We start from the raw sequence: 16,247 nt of genomic DNA, 5'->3' as shown, positions 1-16,247 counted from the left end.
ATGGCTCTAGAAAAATCTAACAATCACTATAAAGTTGTACAACGGCACCTATACTTATACAGTGAAAAAAGCATTTGTTCTCCCCTAGATAGATAATATATAATTGGAAGTCCATCTACAATTGTTTTCTCTTCCTTTAAAAATATTGAGGAGAAAAAAATAATCAAGTCCAAATAAAATGACACTTTGGAAGCCATGAAAGTGAGATTAAAGCTTCTAGAGATCTGAAGAAAAAAGTCAACCTCAACCAGAAACAAGTTTCAGAGGCAGCAAAGAAACTTAACCCATTTCTTTTCTCACCACTTGTCTTCACAACCCCTGTAAGGGGAAAAACAGCCAGTTATGCTTGAGAATTGATGAAAATAGGGTATGTCATAAATCTTCTGAATGCCTCACAGCTTCAGTGGGTCTTGGCAGGAAGTGTGTGCAGACATTAATTCTAATCTATTATCTACTCCATCCTTTTTTGAGGGATTTGGTTTAAATTCTCTGAAGTTATTGGGTTTGTTTTTTTTTTTTTTCATGTATATGTGCTTTTATTGAAGGTGTACTTCAGGAAAGGATAAGTCCTCCATGATGCTGGTTTTTTGGATGATACCTTACAACTGTTTCTTCAGTGATTAGCGCTTGATGAAGATTTCGCACCTGCAAAGCACACTGCTCGTCCGCCCCATCCAGGCACTCCTGCCCTCCATTGCAGAGCCAGGCCACAGGAATGCATCTCCCGCCACAGGCAGCTTGCCTCATCATGTTACACTGTATTTCATCGGTCACAGAGCCCCCGAGCCCCCAGCGTGGCCAGCATGGGTGGCAGGAGCAGAAGGAGCACCCGGCGTCTCATGGCCGCGAGGGAACAGTGCAGGAACCTGGGTGCGAGGCACGCTGTGCGTGGATGCCACGGGTGAGGGGGCCTGAAGTTATTAATATTTAAGAAAATCTAAGTTTGGGCCTTTTACCTGCTAATATTAAATCTCCCTGAATAGAGCACTCATTCCTAAACTATGATGCAGTACAGAAGACAGAAAAAGCATGATAGAAGAGTGCTGGTCTGAGAATCAAGAGGTCTAAATTTTAATCCCAGCTTCACCTCCTAAATTGTACGTCTTTGGTCCTCAGTTAGATGCTAGCTAAGCTGCCTTACTAGTGTTACCCTATATCTTTAGAACCAGAAAGAATATGATAAGAATACTTTACATTCATGTGGTATTTTAATGACATATATGTGTTCTCTTTAGAATGTAACAATCCAATGGAATAAAAAGTATGTAATACTATGTCCTTACAAATGAAGAAAGCTGAGGTCAAAGGGTACTGCTCATGTACAAATACGTGGAGAAGCTAAGAGTTAAAATAAGTTCTTCTCATTCATAGACCAGGAAGAGTTTGTGTGTGTGTGTGTGGAGGGGGGTTGGGGGGTTGGAGGGGCATGTATACATACATACATATATATCATTTAATCATTGCCCATCAGAAAATAAAAAGGCTTTGTAAATAAGGTCTCATAAATAAGAAATGTTTCACAGCATATAATCAAATACTTTATAATAGAGATGAAGTTAGGAATAGAAGAAAGAAGACTGCATTAGGGTACAAAAGATCTAGCTTTAGGTTTCTATTCAACACCTTATATCAGTGGACATAACACAACCTTTCAGAACCTTAGTTTTCTCATCTACCTCATAAGGATTTCTAGGGAATTAAATATAATAATGAATATAAGTATGCTTTGTAAACTGTAAACAGTTGTATAGTGTTATTGTTATTAATACAGAATTACAACTTCCTCTAGTTCAACCAACACAGTCAGTGGAAATTCAAACTATACTAGGCTATGTCTCAAAATAGAAAGTTAGCAGGTCCTATCATACGTATATTAAACACAGATCGTAACACATGATGGAACAATTATAGCCTTCTTCTCTGAGCAATTATTAACAAATATTACTTAGAACACACTAACATGGCAATACATTTACATTCAAATGATAATAATAGTTTTAGGTCACCTGAGTAGCATAGGATACTGTCTCAATGCCTTCATGTCTCAGCAAAGTATGCCTGGCTTTAATCTGTTTCCTTAAGAACTTCTTCTCAGTTTTACTGAGTTTGTAATTACTTTGGTGGTTGCTGTCCATGGCAATACTTAAAAAAAAAAAAAAAAAGTATAAAATGTCAACCTTAAAGAGTCCCAAGAAACAGTTATAATAACACTATTCATGTATTTTATAGTTTATAAATATTTCCATGTGATAATTTTTAAATGGTTACAATACTTGTCACCAGCCAAGAGAAGTGAGAACAAACAGATGCATGGACAATAAAGGAATATTTAAGAAGGTAACAAAGAAGCAAGAACATCTAATAGCATCTCTGGTAGGTTCTACAAAACATGTCAATGCTTTAGTGCTATTAAGTGAGCTATTTTCCCATATGCGATCCCTTTACTTATGAAGTCCTAGGTAAAATGTGCCACAAACAAATCTCACAACATAATGTTAGGAAAGGAAAAAAAGAAGAAACAAACAAACAAACAGACAAAATTTACAGAAGAATATACAGTATGATTCCATTATATAAAGTTCAAAATCCAAAAGTAAGCCATATGTTGTTTAGAAATACATATATAGCATAATGCAAAGAAAAGCAAGGAAATGATAAACACAAAGTTCAGGAGAGAAGTTATTTCGGAGGGGAGGAGAGAACTGTGATATGAAAGGGACACATAGAGGCATCAAAAGTATTTAAGCTAGGTGGTGGTTTAGGTGTTTGTTTTATTATTTTTAAGCTATATGTTATATATTTTTATATCTATAATTTTTTAAATAACAGGTGTAAGAACCCCATAGAATTGTGTTTTCATTTTTTTTGAAATATGTCAATCAGCAAGTAGTTACTGAGTGCTATTCCAAAAAAGGTCTTTGCACTATCCAAATCAGCACCCTACATCATGCATTATTATAGAAGTCTATTTTATTTTGTTCACAGAATTTAACACAATTTGTGATGGTTAATTTGCTGGCTTAATTCCTCCATCAGGATGTAAACTCCAAGGAATGCCAGCACACAGTAGGTGCTCAACAAAAATTTGTTGAAGGGATAAACAAATGATAATGAGTGAATACACACATGCCTACTTATGGTCTCAGCACTCTACAGCATACAAATACAATACATAGTTTATGCTTTCAACCAGTTTATACATTAGTTGAGGAAAACAAACATTAAACAATGAAAGAATATGATGTGTCTTTAGATAATTAAGTGTTAATGGTCTTTAGATGTGATACAAATTAGAGACAAAAATGATAAGATCAACGTTAACTGGAAAAGTTTGGGAGAACTTCAAAACAAAAGGGGACTTGAGCTGAGTATCAAAGGACAAGAAATATAGAGTCATATGGAAGGGAGGGTATCCAGTGAGGCAATAAAGAACAGAAGCTAAAAACAGAAATAGATGCATCTGGCCAAGACAGTGAGTAGTAGACATAATTTTTTAGAGCAGAGAATGTTGGCTGATCCACCGATTCCACTCTTCACCCACTTGAAAGTCTGCAAAGTTAGCAAATGAAATAAGTTTAAGAAGTTAAATAAAATCATATTCCAGGGACTTCCCTGGTGGCGCAGTGGCTAAGAATCTGCCTGCCAATGCAGGGAACACAGGTTTGAGCCCTGGTCCTGGAAGATCCCACATGCCGCAGAGCAACAAAGCCCGTACGCCACAACACTAGAGCCTACACTCTAGAGCCCACGAGCCACAACTACTGAGCCTACGTGCCACAACTACTGAAGCCTGCGCACCTAGAGCCCGTGCTCTGCAACAAGACAAGCCACTGCAATGAAAAGCCCACATGCCTCAACGAAGAGTAGCCCCCGCTCGCCACAACTAGAGAAAGCCCGCGCGCAGCAATGAAGACCCAACGCAGCCAAAAATAAATAAAATAAATTTATTTTTTTAAAAAATCATATTCCAAAACAGCTCTCAAACAGTCAAAACTCTGATTATTAATCTTTATGTATAGAGAAAAATGCTGAGACTATTGAAAGAACGGCCAGTAATCCAGTTTAGCTAATACATGGAGCACATGTGATAGGAGGTAAGGCCAGTAAAACAGTCTGGCTGGACAGCACAATAGGGAAATGAGAGGCAAAAGGACTTGCAATAACCCTGCTTAACAAGTAGAAATGCTGGCCTGATCTAGGGTGAAGGCTGTAAGAAGAAAGGAAATAGGAAGAGAAGGGGAGAGGGCAAAAGAAAAGTTCAAGAATAATCAATAGCCCTGATGACTACTCGGACATGAGGGAGAGAAGAATCAGAGATCAGTTACTAACAGGACAGAGCCTGAGTGACTGAGAGGCTAGTGATGTCATTCCAAAACTGGAAAGTCAGAAGAGGGTCAGGAAGAGCTGCTCAGTAAGGGAGGTGATGAGTCAGATTTAGGATATAATATGTTTGAAGTACTGTTAAGATACACAGTTGCAATGTCTGGCTGGCAGATGAAAAACATAAAGTGGCAAAACGAGAGAAATGAGATTAGAGAGAAAGCTTTAGGAGTCATCGTTACACAGGAAGGGGACAGCTGAATATATATTTTTAACATTGCACTAATTATTTGTTCTAATGTTTGTCCCCTTCCACTGGACGATGAGCTCTTTGATGACAAGAATTAAATCATATTTTTGTTTCCTCAGAGCCTCCTTCAGTTTTTTGAGGCAGTATAACATAGTGTTTAGGGGTCCAGGTTCTAGGTTCAAACCTCAGGTTTACAATTTACTAGCTATATGACCCTGTGCGAGTTACTTACTTATTTCTGTGCTTAGGTTTCTTCACCTATAAAATAGGAATAATAGTGCCTATTCTTGGCACATAACTCCATCCAAACCCTGCACTAAAAAACTTCACCAAACTCTAGCTTATAGCTGCATAAAGCCATACCCTAGGATGACCCCAGCTCCACATTAAAATGGCTGCCTGAGAAAACTTAAAATGCTGCCTGGATATTTTACTATTTGTTCTAACATCTCCTAACAATAGGCCCCTGACCTCCCTTCTTTTTTAAAGCACTTATTAAAAACGGCTTACAGGACTTCCCTGGTGGCACAGTGGTTAAGAATCCTCCTGCCAATGCAGGGGACACGGGTTCGAGACCTGGTCCGGGAAGATCTCACATGCTGCAGAGAACTAAGCCCGTGCGCCACAACTACTGAGACTGCGCTCTAGAACCCGCGAGCCACAACTACTGAGGCCGCGTGCCACAACTACTGAGGCCTGCGCACCTAGAGCCCATGCTCCGCAACAAGAGAAGCCACCACAATGAGAAGCCCGCGCACCAAAACGAAGAGTAGCCCCCGTTTGCCGCAACTAGAAAGAAAGCCCGCATGCAGCAGTGAAGACCCAATTCAGCCAAAAAATAAATTAATTAAATAAAATTGCTTAAAAAAAACAGCTTACAATTGTGAACATGTATCTCCTGCAACTCATACATGTCTCTCCCAAGGACCTGAGAACCATTCCTTTGAAATGTTTTTTATTTTGTTTTTTTTTTTTTTGCAGCACCATGCGGCTTGCAAGATCTTAGTTCTCCCACCAGGGTCTGAACCTGCGCCCTCCGAGTGAAAGCACGGAGTCCTAACCACTGGACTGCCAGGGAATTCCCCCTTTGAAATGTAATCGTCAGGAAGGACAGGGCCTCTGTCTCTCAGTCTCTGTGACAGGATGGAATCCTAACTTTGATAATTGCCAGCTGGCCTAACTGCATTTACACTGACCCACCCTTTATAATTTTTTACTTCTCAGACTCTACTGAGTCTCCACACACACACCCTAATCACTTCCACACAATTGGAATGGAGTTTAGCTTTTTCTCCTACTGTCAATAATTACTAAATAAAGTCTGTTTTCACTGCTTTAACTAATGTCTGGCTGTGTTATTCTTTGACACTATCTCATAACTTTGTTAAAAGTATTAAATACGTCTACTACTAAATTACTGTTAATTTCCAGAAGAGCCAGATAAGACTTGTTTAAGAAGACCAAGAGGAGGATTAACCAAGATGGTGGAGTAGGAGGACGTGCTCTCACTCCCTCTTGCGAGAGCACCAGAATCACAACTGGCTGCTGGACAATCATTGACAGGAAGACCCTTGACTTCACCAAGGAGGATACCCCACGTCCAAGGACAGAGGAGAAGCCACAGTGAGACAGTAGGAGGGGCGCAATCAGAGTAAAATCAAATCCCATAACTGCTGGGTGGGTGACTCACAGACTGGCGAACACTTATACCACAGAAGTCCACCCACTGGAGTGAAGGTTCTGAGCCCCACGTCAGGCTTCCCAACCTGGGGGTCCGGCTATGGGAGGAGGAATTCCTAGAGAATCAGACTTTGAAGCCTAGTGGGAATTGATTGCAGGACTTTGACAGGACTGGGGGAAACAGAGACCCCACTCTTAGAGGGCACACACAAAGTAATGTGTGCATCGGGACCCAGGGGAAGGAGCAGTGACCCTGGGGGAGACTGAACCAGACCTACCTGCTGGTGTTGGGGGGTCTCCTGCTGAGGCGGGTGGTGGCTCTGTTTCACCGTGGGGATAAGGACACTGGCAGCGGAGGTTCTGGGAAGTGCTCCTTGGCGTGAGCCCTCCCAGAGTCTGCCATTAACCCCACCAAAGAGCACGGGTAGGCTCCAGTGTTGGGTTGCCTCAGGCAAAACAACCAACAGGGAGGGAACCCAGTCCCACCCATCAACAGTCAAGTGGATTAAGGTTTTACTGAGCTCTGACTGCCACAGCAACAGGGAGGGAACCCAGCCCCACCCATCAACAGTCAAGTGGATTAAGGTTTTACTGAGCTCTGACCGCCACAGCAACAGTCAGCTCTACCCACCACCAGAGCCTCCCATCAAGCCTCTTAGATAGCCTCAACCACCAGAGGGCAGACAGCAGAAGCAAGAAAATCTACAATCCTGCAGCCTGTGGACCAAAAACCACAGTTACAGAAAGATAGAGAAGATGAAAAGGCAGAGGGCTATGTACCAGATGAAGGAACAAGAAAAAACCCCAGAAAAACAACTAAATGAAGTGGAGATAGGCAACCTTCCAGAAAAAGAATTCAGAATAATGATAGTGAAGATGATCCAGGACCTCGGAATAAGAATGGAGGCAAAGATTGAGAAGATGCAAGAAATGATTAACAAAGACCTAGAAGAATTAAAGAACAAACAAACAGAGATGACCAATACAATAACTGAAATGAAAACTACACTAGAAGGAATCAATAGCAGAATAACTGAGGCAGAAGAACGGATAAGTGACCTGAAAGACAGAATGGTGGAATTCACTGCTGCGGAACAGAATAAAGAAAAAAGAATGAAAAGAAACGAAGACAGCCTAAGAGACCTCTGGGACAACATTAAACGCAACAACATTCGCATTATAGGGGTCCCAGAAGGAGAAGAGAGAGAGAAAGGACCAGAGAAAATATTTGAAGAGATTATAGTCGAAAACTTCCCTAACATGGGAAAGGAAATAGCCACCCAAGTCCAGGAAGCACAGAGAGTCCCATACAGAATAAACCCAAGGAGAAACACGCCGAGACACATAGTAATCAAAGTGGCAAAAATTAAAGACAAAGAAAAATTATTGAAAGCAGCAAGGGAAAAACGACAAATAACATACAAGGGAACTCCCATAAGGTTAACAGCTGATTTCTCAGCAGAAACTCTGCAAGCCAGAAGGGAGTGGCATGATATACTTAAAGTGATGAAAGGGAAGAACCTACAACCAAGATTACTCTACCCAGCAAGGATCTCATTTAGATTTGATGGAGAAATCAAAAGCTTTACAGACAAGCAAAAGCTAAGAGAATTCAGCACCACCAAACCAGCTCTACAACAAATGCTAAAGGAACTTCTCTAAGTGGGAAACACAAGAGAAGAAAAGGACCTACAAAACCAAACCCAAAACAATTAAGAAAATGGTCATAGGAACATAGTATCGATAATTACCTTAAACGTGAATGAATTAAATGCCCCAACCAAAAGACATAGACTGGCTGAATGGATACAAAAACAAGACCCATATATATGCTGTCTACAAGAGACCAACTTTAGACCTAGGGACACATACAGACTGAAAGTGAGGGGATGGAAAAAGATATTCCATGCAAATGGAAATCAAAAGAAAGCTGGAGTAGCTATACTCATATCAGATAAAATAGACTTTAAAATAAAGAATGTTACAAGAGACAAGGAAGGACACTACATAATGATCCAGGGATCAACACAAGAAGATATAACAATTATAAATATATATGCACCCACCATAGGAGCACCTCAATACACAAGGCAACTGCTAACAGCTATAAAAGAGGAAATCGACAGTAACACAGTAATAGTGGGGGACTTTAACACCTCACTTACACCAATGGACAGATCATCCAAAATGAAAATAAATAAGGAAACAGAAGCTTTAAATGACACAATAGACCAGATAGATTTAATTGATATATATAGGACATTCCATCCAAAAACAGCAGATTACACGTTCTTCTCAAGTGCGCACGGAACATTCTCCAGGATAGATCACATCTTGGGTCAAAAATCAAGCCTCAGTAAATTTAAGAAAATTGAAATCATATCAAGCATCTTTTCTGACCACAACGCTATGAGATTAGAAATCAATTACAGGGAAAAAAACGTAAAAAACACAAACACACGGAGACTAAACAATACATTACTAAATAACCAAGAGATCACTGAAGAAATCAAAGAGGAAATCAAAAAATACCTAGAGACAAATGACAATGAAAACACGACAACCCAAAACCTATGGGATGCAGCAAAAGCAGTTCTAAGAGGGAAGTTTATAGCTATACAAGCCTACCTAAAGAAACAAGAAAAATCTCAAGTAAACAATCTAACCTTACACCTAAGGAAACTAGAGAAAGAAGAACAAACAAAACCCAAAGTTAGCAGAAGGAAAGAAATCATAAAGATCAGAGCAGAAATAAATGAAATAGAAACAAAGAAAACAATAGCAAAGATCAATAAAACTAAAAGTTGGTTCTTTGAGAAGATAAACAAAATTGATAAGCCATTAGCCAGACTCATCAAGAAAAAGAGGGAGAGGACTCAAATCAATAAAATCAGAAATGAAAAAGGAGAAGTTACAACAGACACCGCAGAAATACAAAGCATCCTAAGAGACTACTACAAGCAACTTTATGCCAATAAAATGGACAACCTGGAAGAAATGGACAAATTCTTAGAAAGGTATAACCTTCCAAGACTGAACCAGGAAGAAACAGAAAATATGAAGAGACCAATCACAAGGAATGAAATTGAAACTGTGATTAAAAATCTTCCAACAAACAAAAGTCCAGGACCAGATGGCTTCACAGGTGAATTCTATCAAACATTTAGAGAAGAGCTAACACCCATCCTTCTCAAACTCTTCCAAAAAATTGCAGAGGAAGGAACACTCCCAAACTCATTCTATGAGGCCACCATCACTCTGATACCAAAACCAGACAAAGACACTACAAAAAAAGAAAATTACAGACCAATATCACTGATGAATATAGATGTAAAAATCCTCAACAAAATACTACCAAACAGAATCCAACAACACATTAAAAGGATCATACACCACGATCAAGTGGGATTTATCCCAGGGATGCAAGGATTCCTCAATATACGCAAATCAATCAATGTGATACACCATATTAACAAATTGAAGAATAAAAACCATATGATCGTCTCAATAGATGCAGAAAAAGCTTTTGACAAAATTCAACACCCATTTCTGATGAAAACTCTCCAGAAAGTGGGCATAGAGGGAACCTACCTCAACATAATAAAGGCCATATATGACAAACCCACAGCAAACATTATTCTCAATGGTGAAAACCTGAAAGCATTTCCTCTAAGATCAGGAACGAGACAAGGATGTCCACTCTCACCACTATTATTCAACATAGTTCTGGAAGTCCTAGCCACGGCAATCAGAGAAGAAAAACAAATAAAAGGAATACAAATTGGAAAAGAAGAAGTAAAACTGTCACTGTTTGCAGATGACATGATACTATACATAGAGAATCCTAAAACTGCCACCAAAAAACTGCTAGAGCTAATCAATGAATATGGTAAAGTTGCAGGATACAAAATTAATGCACAGAAATCTCTTGCATTCCTATACACTAATGATGAAAAATCTGAAAGAGAAATTAAGGAAACACTCCCATTTACCATTGCAACAAAAAGAATAAAATACCTAGGAATAAACCTACCTAGGGAGACAAAAGACCTGTATGCAGAAAACTATAAGACACTGATGAAAGAAATTAAAGATGATACCAACAGATGGAGAGATATACCATGTTCTTGGATTGGAAGAATCAACATTGTGAAAATGAGTATACTACCCAAAGCAATCTACAGATTCAATGCAATCCCTATCAAATTACCAATGGCATTTTTTACGGAGCTAGAACAAATCATCTTAAAATTGGTATGGAGACACAAAAGACCCCGAATAGCCAAAGCAATCTTGAGGGAAAAAAATGGAGCTGGAGGAATCAGACTCCCTGACTTCAGACTATACTACAAAGCTACAGTAATCAAGACAATATGGTACTGGCACAAAAACAGAAACATAGATCAATGGAACAAGATAGAAAGCCCAGAGATTAACCCACGCACCTATGGTCAACTAATCTATGACAAAGGAGGCAAAGATATACAATGGAGAAAAGACAGTCTCTTCAATAAGTGGTGCTGGGAAAACTGGACAGCTACATGTAAAAGAATGAAATTAGAATACTCCCTAACACCATAAACAAAAATAAACTCAAAATGGATTCGAGACCTAAATGTAAGACTGGACACTATAAAACTCTTAGAGGAAAACATAGGAAGAACACTCTTTGACATAAATCACAGCAAGATCTTTTTTGATCCACCTCCTAGAGTAATGGAAATAAAAACAAAAATAAACAAATGGGACCTAATGAAACTTCAAAGCTTTTGCACAGCAAAGGAAACCATAAACAAGACGAAAAGACAACCCTCAGAATGGGAGAAAATATTTGCAAACGAATCAACGGACAAAGGATTAATCTCCAAAATATATAAACAGCTCATTCAGCTCAATATTAAAGAAGCAAACACCCCAATCCAAAAATGGGCAGAAGACCTAAATAGACATTTCTCCAAAGAAGACATACAGACGGCCACGAAGCACATGAAAAGATGCTCAACATCACTAATTATTAGAGAAATGCAAATCAAAACTACAATGAGGTATCACCTCACACCAGTTAGAATGGGCATCATCAGAAAATCTACAAACAACAAATGCTGGAGAGGGTGTGGAGAAAAGGGAACCCTCTTGCACTGTTGGTGGGAATGTAAATTGATACAGCCACTATGGAGAACAATATGGAGGTTCCTTAAAAAACTAAAAATAGAATTACCATATGACCCAGCAATCCCACTACTGGGCATATACCCAGAGAAAACCGTAATTCAAAAAGACACATGCACCCGAATGTTCACTGCAGCACTATTTACAATAGCCAGGTCATGGAAGCAACCTAAATGCCCATCAACAGACGAATGGATAAAGAAGTTGTGGTACATATATACAATGGAATATTACTCAGCCATAAAAAGGAACGAAATTGAGTCATTTGTTGAGACGTGGATGGATCTAGAGACTGTCATACAGAGTGAAGTGAGTCAGAAAGAGAAAAACAAATATCGTATATTAACGCATGTATGTGGAACCTAGAAAAATGGTACAGATGAGCCGGTTTGCAGGGCAGAGGTTGAGACACAGATGTAGAGAATGGACATATGGACACCAAGGGGGGAAAACTGCGGTGGGGTGGGGATGGTGGTGTGCTGAATTGGGCGATTGGGATTGACATGTATACACTGATGTGTATAAAATTGATGCCTATATACCTGCAGTATAAAAAAACAAACAAACAAAACAACGAATACTAAACTTTCATTGGGTTATTTGTATGGAAATATGTTAATATAAATGTTTCAGACATTACATGAAATTTCTAAAAATCTTATATGTTCTGGTATAATGTTATAAGTCATAATCCTAGTTATTACCTTAAAATGTATATCTCAGAAATAACTAATTTTCTTGTCAACTGCCTTGCTATGAACTTTCATCAAATTTTTAACTGTGGTCATTTTTAAGTCTTTTGTCATTTACAGACAGTTCTGATGCTTTTGCAAATATGTTCCTATAAAAGGGTTTCATCTTTAAGAAATTCATGGAAAAGACTCTGACAAGTACAGGTTTCTGGTAACTGACTGTACTGCTGAACTGAATGAATAAGCATTTTCAGAACTCTAATGAAAAACTGATGAACTCATAAAAGTGCTAACAAAAGATCAAGATGAAAAAAAAAATTGATTACATGGGACTGAGTGAACTGATGAGGATGAGTATAATTTTTGTGACTTTCTGTGTGAATTAAAAAAAAAAACTCCAACAAGGACTCAGAGGCAAAGAATATACAAATAAATTTTCACTGCAAAGTAAAAAAAAAAAAAAAGAAGACCAAGAAAAGCTGAGGGCCCTCAAAGGAATTATCTTATTGCCACTCCATTCCAAGATCATCATTTTTGCAGTTAGCAATGAAGAACAGGGATGAATCTACTAAGAATTTTTTTTTCTAAATATGTTACATGAGCAAAGACTGCGAAGTGGAAGAAATGAGAAAAAAGATGATGCTGAATACATTTTTTTAAGTCTGACACTTAAGAGTCCAGCAGCAGTAGATGGAGCCTCATAATCACATTTCTGTCATCCCCTTTCCCTTCTCCTTCCCTCAGTGAGGCAATATTACTACATGTGAAGAAAGACCAGTCGAGTCACCTCACCAAGGAATAGGCTGATATCAGTGTTGAGATGTGGAGGTGCCCCTTTCTAACAAGGCCACCTCCCTGGCCAAGGGATTTCCACTATTGCACAAAGGCTTGCATGCTCCTTGCCATGTTATGGGATGTTACAGGAGCCAGGTCACTATTTATTATAATACCAGCCATGCTGAGTCCAGCCTAAGCACACTCTCCATAGGATAATACGGGTTTAGAAATCACATCTGCTCTGTTAGTAAGTTTAACCCCAACACATCCTACTGGATATTGCCTAAATGGTAATAGTAATATGTGTGTCTATGCTCTCCTTAAATAAGACAGCCTAAATGAACCAAGCAGTATAGACAAATGTTCCTATGCTTCTATGTAAATTAAATTTAATTAATAGCAAAGATTGGAAACAACTTCAATTCCTATCAAATGAGCCCTGGTTATAAAGTACAGTACAGGTATACAAATTATACATACAAGTTTCTAGGACATACAAGATATCAGTGATATGGGTTGCCACCAGGAAGGGAAAACAGGTAGAGTAGGTACAGGAATGAGAAGCTCCTCTTTTGTAAGTTTTGAATTTAGCAGCTATTCAAATTGCATTACCTATTTAAAAAAAATTTTTTTTTAATGATTAGAAAAAATTGACCCATCACTTGTCATATCACCTCATTTTAATTCTTTGAAGAATAACTACTCTATATTTTCTAATACCCTCAGTAATTGTGTTTATTCTGTCTTCCTCCTTTAACTTACTAGAAAGTAAGCTCTATGAAAGTAGAGATTCTGGGACTTCCCTGGTGGTCCAGTGGTAAATAATCCACCTTACAATGCAGGGGACGAGGGTTCAATCCCTGGCGGGGCAACTAAGATCCCACATGCCGCAGGGCAACTAAGCCGTCGCGTCACAACTACTGAGCTCATGTGCTTCAACTAGAGCCCTTGTGCGGAAAACTACAGAACCAATGCACCCTGGAGCCGGCACGCCACAACTAGAGAGAAGCTCACGCGACAAAGAAAGATCCCGCATGCCTCAACGAAGATCCCACGTGCCTCACCCGAGCAGCCAAAAATAAATAAAATAAATAAATAAATAAGAAATAAGAAAAAAAGAAAGTAGAGTTTTTTTGTCTGTATTATTCACCCTGTAGCACTCAGCACCTAGAGCAGGACCTAGCACCTAGGAGTTACTCAATAAACGCTTACTGAGTAAGCCTAAACTTATTAAACTTGCCATCTTACCTCCTAAACCTCTTCGCCAGGATTCTGAGCTTGGTGGCCCTCTTCAATGTTTTCATTAATATCTAATGTGTATCTCTATCCCTGCAATTTTCACATTATATTATAATTACCTGTTTGTGTGCTGGGCTCACCCCGAAGGCTGTGACTTAATTGAAGGCACAGAACTTGAGTGCCTAGAGTTCAGCAAGTACTCAGTAAATATCTGTTAAATGAAATCAGCCAAAACTATAGGCTCACAGTACCAGAAGCCCAGGGGTCTCCGGTTTTACTCAAAAAAGAGCATAGGAAGATTCAGCTTTGTAAGCTACCAGACCGCCAGCAACATCCTTTCTTCACTGCATTGGCAGGGTCAAAAAAACCCTGAAGCTAACACCACTGACCAACACTCCTCAGGTTGCAACCGCCTGTCTCCAACCCCAAAAGAAACTGAAGATTGACACAGACACCATGTGAGCACCCGCAACAAATACAAGCACGTGCACCTCAAACTCTGACAGGACCACCCCACGCACAGACACCCTACTGCCCACGGACCATCCCTCCTCTCCCTGGTGAGGTCCGAAGCTCTTGAGGCAGATAGAGGAGACCGGAAGAGGCCAACAAGAGAAAGCGGCGATTTGCATCCATCATGCCGCCAATAAGAAGTGCCACAAACCTCCGCCTTGACTCAGGCTGGGTTCTCACCACGCGGGTGTTCTCTCCTTCGGCAGCTTCTCCCACTCTATCCCAAGAAGCCGCAGAGGGTACAAGCACGTCAACTCTCTTGGGCGCAGCCATGTTGGAGAAAACTGCACTACATTTCCCATGAGTCTGCGGGGAGATGACCGGCGTTCCCACAATCCCTTTCGCCTCCCAGAGCCTTTAGTGCCTCTTTCTCTGCCAAGAGTCTTTGACCGGTGAAGGGCTGGCTCTCCGTTACAGTGAAAATTAGGTTGACTTTTGGGGGGGCATAGCAAGGGTTGTTAGTGCAGCTTATTTGGAGTAGCTCCCGAAATGGACACGGTCAAACAGGTTTCTGTCCCTCGGTCCCTGAGTAATGCCCCCCTCCGCCTTGGGCTCTGTGCATCTTACCTCCTGAGTCTTAAGGGAATGGGAGAAGCCTGGGGTCTGAAAGATGACACTGCATAGACAAGAGAGTGGGAGGTGAATATGCGTGAATGTGCCAGGGGAATGGTGAATACTACCGGGTGATAGAAAGATGTGTGGAAGAATGTTGAGGGAGGTAGGAGAGGAAAGATGGGCTGTGCTACATTTTAGAAGAATTTACGCCATTCTGTTCTGTAGGCCTAAGGGGATCCCAGAAAGAAATCGGGTAATTTGACCGGAGCTTCTGGAGGAAGGTAGGAGGAGAGACTAAAAGAAGACTAGGTAACAGGCTATTGCACTGGTGAAGTGAAAAGGGAAAAGATTTGGTAACAGATCAGAAGTAAAAGACACAGGAGAGGGTGATGATTAGCTATTGTTCCTGCTGTAACGTTATTTGTGTGATATAAATGTATTATAATCATGCTGCTTGCATTGGATTATGAGCTGTGTAAGTGCAGGGAAGGAAACTTGGGAGTGGGAAGGAAATCACTTCCTTATGGTGCTGAGACAGTGCCCCCATTTTCACCCTACCACAGTGGACTATCAGTAAAAGTTAAGGTTGGCTGCTCAGGAAAAGTGGCATTGACAAGAGTGTTGTTGAGTGGATGAATGATTTGTATGGAGGAAAGATTAGAAGGAGGAAGGAACAAGTTGGGGAAGCAGATAGGAAGCCATTGCAATAGTCCAGTAAAACGAGCGTGAGGCTGAAAATGAATAGCAAAAGTGAAGACACAAACTCAAGCTAGAGAAATCAAATCAACCAGATGTTGCAAACTACTATAGAGGGCATAAGGGAAAACATGTTAAATCTCCCCATTGCATTCTTGCTTCTGCACTACTGGATGCTTTAAAAAAATACATTCCAGTAGAACTTTCTGTGACGATGGAAATTTTTTTTGAGTTGTCCAATATGCTAGCCACTAACCACATGTAGCTTTTGAGCATTTCATATGTGGCTAGTACAACTAAGGAGCTGAATTTTGACTTTTTAATTAATTTAAATGTAAATAGCTGCATGTAGCTAG

The 16,247-nt window shown here is 39.9% G+C and overlaps 1 protein-coding gene across 1 annotated transcript in view; it reads right to left on the bottom strand.

The window, feature by feature from the left end:
• ALKBH8 (alkB homolog 8, tRNA methyltransferase) overlaps nt 1-14,913 on the bottom strand; it is a 73,549-nt gene extending 58,636 nt beyond the window's left edge. The window contains exons 1-2 of the mRNA XM_059929344.1: nt 14,792-14,913; nt 2,007-2,142 (exon numbers count right to left, since the gene is read on the bottom strand). Of these exons, the coding sequence (XP_059785327.1) occupies nt 2,007-2,142; nt 14,792-14,913 (258 nt within the window). The remainder of the gene's footprint in view (nt 1-2,006; nt 2,143-14,791) is intronic.
• Nucleotides 14,914-16,247: the final 1,334 nt, after the last annotated feature.

This window comes from Balaenoptera ricei, chromosome 8, assembly GCF_028023285.1.
Source record: "Balaenoptera ricei isolate mBalRic1 chromosome 8, mBalRic1.hap2, whole genome shotgun sequence".
NCBI lineage: Eukaryota > Metazoa > Chordata > Mammalia > Artiodactyla > Balaenopteridae > Balaenoptera > Balaenoptera ricei.
This window is presented reverse-complemented; position numbering and strand designations above follow the sequence as displayed.